This window comes from Octopus bimaculoides, chromosome 1 (assembly GCF_001194135.2).
Source record: "Octopus bimaculoides isolate UCB-OBI-ISO-001 chromosome 1, ASM119413v2, whole genome shotgun sequence".
Taxonomy (NCBI): Eukaryota; Metazoa; Mollusca; class Cephalopoda; order Octopoda; family Octopodidae; genus Octopus; species Octopus bimaculoides.
The window spans coordinates 198,324,844-198,330,806 of NC_068981.1; the positions used below are offsets into that span (position 1 = coordinate 198,324,844).

Genomic DNA, 5,963 nt, shown 5'->3' on the forward strand with positions numbered 1-5,963 from the left:
CGTGCACATAGGGCAGAGAAACTCGTTGTATGCATTCCCAGTTTACACACACAAATTCACAGGTAAAACATAAATTTTAAAAAAAAAAAAAAATTAATTAATGAATGTTGTTTTCACAGCGATAATGCTCTTCTCAGTACATGAGTCGTTCCAATTAGCACGATTTTTTGCACTTCCTGTAGGGATGGTAAGCCTGGTATCATTTTCAAATAGGTTTCAGTACCTTTTTTTTATCATTCCTAGAGATCCTACAATCACTGGTATGGTAGTCGCCTTGAGGTGCCACATTTTTTCAATTTCTGTTAGCAAGTCTTTATATTTACTGATCTTGTCAAATTCTTTCGCCGCTATATTATGATCAGAGGGAATACTCATGTCAATTAATAAACGCGTCTTCTTTGTCTGATCTTTTTTTTTATTTTTTTATTATTATTATTATTATTGTTATTATTATTATTATTATTTCTTCTTCTTCTTCTTCTTTGTTGAAACAAATATTTTCTCTCACTCTTTGTGACCATATTTTTTTCCATACTTGCCCATCTCTTAAGAACACATGTATTAGATAATCATTGACTTATCTAATGCTGATTTCTAAAATCACCTATAATGCATCTACAGTACTGTATAATTTGATTGATATATACGTGTGTGTGTGTGTGTGTGTGTGTGTGAAACACAGACTACTCATATGACAATGTGTATCATCATCATCGTTTAACATCAACTCTCCATGTTGATAAGATTGGCAAGTTGTCTCAGTTAGTGCGAGTTTCGATTCAGATGTCACTACTCATCTAAGACAGACAAAGGGTCCTCATTTTGATCATATTTCAGTTTTGGTTTGGTTTCTAGGGCGAAATGTCCTGATCATCAACCACTATATATATATATATATATATATATATATATATATATATATCATCATCATCATCGTTTAACGTCTGCTTTCCATGCTAGCATGGGTTGGATGATTTGACTGAGGACTGGTGAACCAGATGGCCACACCAGGCTCCAATCTGATCTGGCAGAGTTTCTACAGCTGGATGCCCTTCCTAACGCCAACCACTCCGAGAGTGTAGTGGGTGCTTTTTACGTGCCACCAGCACGAGAGCCAGTCCGGTGGAACTGGCAACGGCCACGCTCAAATGGTGTTTTTTATGTGCCACCTGCACAGGAGTCAGTCCAATGTTTTATTCACATGCCACCGGCACGTGTGCCGGTAAGGCAAAGCTGGAAACGGTCGTGCTCAAATGGTGCTTTTTATGTGCCACCGGCACAGAAGCGAGACCGCTGGTTTGACAGTGATCCCACTCAGATGGTGCTGTTAGCACTCCATTGGCACGGGTGCCAGTCATCGAATTTGGTTCAGTTTCGATCTCACTTGCCTCAACAGGTCTTCATATATATATATACATCATCCATAAACATAAATCTGAAGAAGGAAGCACACTCTGAGTATAGAGCAGTATATATTAAAGCTGAATAAGGCTGGTTTATGGGAATACCTTAGGTTTGACATCCATAAAGGGCTTAACTTTATGGCATATCATCAGATCCCAAAACCTGTTGATAAAGGCCTCTCTAGAATATGGAGGAAGAAAAGACATTGTTACTGTCAACAAAGGGGATTGTATCCCTTTGGCTATTGATCGCCGGTGACCCTGTCATCCCATGGGATAACTGTTTCAATAGCAGTAGTGGCAGGACCATCACCAGGGACAACAACAATACCAGTGACAACAGCAATGGCAGTCTCCCTGACGGAAATAGCAGTACAGACATTGCCAATGACATCTACCACAGCAATGACAGTACCTCCCTCTATGGTGATGGCCATAAGAACAACAATGGCACCTTTACCAACACCAGCAGTGCCAGTTTGAGCAACAGAGGTGGCAGCGACGCCAGCACCGCCACATGGCCATGGAGATACATCAGCTGTTCTGGGAACTCCTTCAAACAACGCCTCTCTAACCACAGATCCTCCGTCAGGATATTGGAAAGCAGATTCATAGTGTCATTAGCCAGCCATGTATGGACGATGGGATTCCATACACAACATCATAGAGAATCCTAGAGAACCCAGGCCCATACATTAATGGGACCAGCTGCTGTAAATTATGCATAGCAGAACGGGCAAGGATCCTAAAGATCCTCAGAGGTCGTACGGAAATTTCTAGTACGGAAATCTTCAGACTGTGTTTACATTTCAGGAAATTCCTCCAAGCCTATTGGAACCCACAGGACAACAGGGTCACCAGCGATTGATAGCCAAAGGGGTACGATCCCTTTTTTTAATATCATTGGTCAGTAGCCAAGGGGAGATAATTACCTTTGTTGACACAGAGTATTGGGGTCCTTTCCCCCCCCCCCCCTTCATATTCTAGAGATGCCTTTAGCCAATAGCTTTTGGGATCTGATGATACACCATAAAGCTAAGCCCTTTATGGACAGTAAATCTAAGGTAATCCCATAAACTGGCCTTATCTAACTTAAATATATAGGCTGACAAATTACATCCCCCTTCAGGTAGATGGCCCTGGTTGATCTGTAGAAAAGCATGGGTAGAAACTCCATAAGATGTACCCAGTGTAAGCTATGGACACATAAGAGGTGCAGCAATATCAAAGGAAGTTCTAACTGGGAAGATAGTTTTTGTGTGTGGCAGATGCACAGGGGTAATAAACACTGAAGATGTACAGAAGACACATTGCATCACATGCCGGGGGAAAAACTAGAAGTAGTTGATAGCTTCTGCTACCTAGGCGACCAAGTCTGTTGTGGGGGTGGTTGCTCTGTGAGTGTAGCAGCTAGAATAAGAATATCCTGGGTAAAGTTCAGGGAGCTCCTACCTCTGCTGGCAATTAAGGGCCTCTCACTCAGGATGAAAGGTGGACTGTATGATGCAAGGGTGTAAACTGCCATGCTACATGACAGGGAAACATGGGCCATGACTGTTGAGGACTTACGTAGGCTTGAAAGAAATGAAGCTAGTATGATCTGATGGATGTGTAATGACAGTGTGCATACATGACAGAGTATAAACACCCTGAGGGGAGAGTTGGACATAAGAAGCATCAAACATGGTGTGCAAGAGAGATGACTGTTCTGGTATGGTCATGTGCTACATATGGATGAGGTGAGCTGTGTAAGGAAGTGCCACCCCTAACTGTGGAAGAGGTAGACCCAGGAAGATGTGGGATCAGGTGGTGAAGCATGACCTTTGAACATTTGGCTTCACAGAGGCAATAACAACAGATCTTTGGAGATATACTGTGATTAAGAAGATCCTACAATTTAAGTGAGATCGCAACCATTCAAGTCTGGCCCAGCTAAGAGTACCCCTGATGCGTCGGGCGATATGATATGCTTGAGAAGACCTGCTGTGTCAAGTAAAACCAATACCGTAGCTGTGGCAGGTGGCCCCTGACTGGCTCCCATGCTGGTTGCATGTAAAAAGCACCATCTGAACGTGGTCGATGCCAGGTCCGTCTGACCGGCTCCCACGCTGGTGGCACATAAAAATCATCCACTACACTCTAGGAGTGGTTGGCATTAGGAAGGGCATCCAGCTGTAGAAACCTTGCCAGATCAGATTGGAGCCTGGTGTAGCCATCTGGTTTCACCAGTCCTCAGTCAAATCGTCCAACCCATGCTAGCATGGAAAATAGATGTTAAACGATGGTGATGATGATGATGATGATGATGATAGTTTATCGTTATCGTCATTTAACGTCCACTACTTCAGTACTCCCACTACTACCGCTCTGTTTAATATTTCCATATTCCTTGTCTAAACCTCAAAATTAATTAAAATATTCCTGTGTTTTTTGTTTTTTTTAAAAAACTTTAAACAGAAAAAGGGTTCATAATTTTATTTTTGTTCTGAAATATTTGATTTCTGCTTGGACTCTAGAATTGATCCCTGATACATGGTCACCAATGGGAGACGAGGAATTAATTAAAATTGTTCCAGTCACAAATGGACCAGAATATGATGACATCCAGGCCACTTTCCGTCGGAATTCTCCTTCATCTCGTATAATCAGTGTTTGTATTTTTAGTTCTATTTATAAACAATATTTGATGGTTTATTGTTTTAAAAATGTTAAGCGACGTTTTCTTTGCATAAAAGATTTAAATCTCATGGTATGAACCTATTTTGTGATGGTTCTATGTGTTTTTGGATATTCACAAGAAATCTTGGCTCAACAAAAATTCCTCTGCTTTAACTTCTTGCATTGAATTGTAAATGCAACACCATTTTGCAGCTAAACTATTGTGCCTTACCAAAATTTACAGTTGAATCAAAATTGGTATCAAATAAAAAAAAACAAAAGAAACAGATAGGGTTGGGGCTTTTTACCACAAACGTTATTTCTTTGTCAAAGAAGTGAATTAATTGTCTTTTCATAAATGTATTTCCTTTTCTACAGATTGAGAGAATTCAAAATAAAACATTATACCTGGGATACCAAGCATTGAAGAAAAAGTTTGAGGTAGAAAATCCAAATATTAGAAATGAAGTTGATGGCCTTTGGCATGGTACTGCTGAAGGATCTGTTAATGGAATAAATAAATCAGGATTCAACCGTAGCTATTGTGGTAAAAATGGTGAGTATATTATCATCATCATCATCATCATCCACCCACCTTCCATATTGGCCTGAGTTGGACAGACTGTCACTGTCCACATTGGTCCTTTCTCACACAGAGAGGACAGAGGACGTGATGTTGCTTACACATTCCATGTTTGGCATCGTTTCTACTGCCAGGTACCCTTCCTAACATCTTCTACTCTAGAGTAAACCAGGTGTATTTTATTATTGTGGAACCAACACTTTCGTTTGTTTTCTTTGCTGGATTGGGAGGAAGGGTGTGTCCCCATCCCCTTCTAAACTGGAGATTGGTTAGCATTAATGCTTCTCTTTAATCTTTGTAAATCAACAATTGCAAGAAAGTCATTAGAAGGGGTGTTGTTGATTGCTAGACATACATGTCAGGTTGCTCTTGTGCACTATTGGCACCATGTAATCCAGTACAACCTGTTGCATGGTCGGGTCGTTGGCGACTAAACTGGCAAAACCCCACTGAGCATTGCTTAGTGGGGAGGGTGATTGTTGCACACCCTGCAGGACCAAAAATAAGACCTGTTAAAGGGCGAAGGAACTACTCTCGTAGTCAATGGCCATTCAACACAGTGCGTTAAGGTAGGATGGTACTCTTTAGCTTTGGTTAGCAACCTTCCTAGAGATGGTGTCTCAATAAAAATACTTTAAGAGTAGATGGTTTATCTATCGCCCAGTTTTGCACTCCTACCTAGCTTACTGGTTTGAATAGAGGCTGATTTATGAGCCTTGTTTTCTGGCTGGGGCTTTGAATGCCTGTCTTAGCCTCTGATGAGGTCTGTTATCTGGTTCATTTGGTCTTCATGTTTCTCTGTTCTTGTTGTTGATCTAGATGAAGGTACCGGATTGTGTAGTTTTCTGGTTGCTACTTCCACCCGGTGGTTAGGAGCTCGAACTCTCTGGTAGCGCATGGAGAGGCTGCTCTTTCAACAGTTGTATAATATCGGTGTATCCTGTAGTCGCACATGGATGAGTGTTCCTGTAGCTGCATCTGTGGTATGACGTCAGTGTCTGGGGAGGCTGACCGGAAGGGGGAAAAGGGCAGAGGGAGCCTCGATCGGGATTCGTGCCCTTTTCGAATGGGGTTGTGGTCAGGACAAGACGTGTTAAGCGACGGTCTAGGTTTGGGAGAGGCAGCTGCTATTCCTGGTGTACTTTGGGTCGGGGCAAGCTTCAAGGATTGGATACCGCAAGACAGACTCGCAGTCGAGGAAAGGTGCGGCGGAGATGTTGGTGAAACGCCGCCTAGGAGTTCTGGGAGAGCTGATCGCCGAGTTCGGACTGAAGCTGATCATGGTTTTCATGCCTTCGGAAAGAAACAGGGCGGATGCA

The 5,963-nt window shown here is 42.2% G+C and overlaps 1 protein-coding gene across 1 annotated transcript in view; it reads left to right on the forward strand.

Moving 5' to 3' along the window:
* The window catches only part of LOC128249665 (protein mono-ADP-ribosyltransferase PARP14-like), an 80,404-nt gene that overhangs the window by 56,130 nt on the left and 18,311 nt on the right, over window positions 1–5,963 (forward strand). The window contains exons 2-3 of the mRNA XM_052973865.1: window positions 3,920–4,053; window positions 4,440–4,671. Coding sequence (XP_052829825.1) covers window positions 3,946–4,053; window positions 4,440–4,671 — 340 coding nt within the window. The 5' untranslated portion in view covers window positions 3,920–3,945. The remainder of the gene's footprint in view (window positions 1–3,919; window positions 4,054–4,439; window positions 4,672–5,963) is intronic.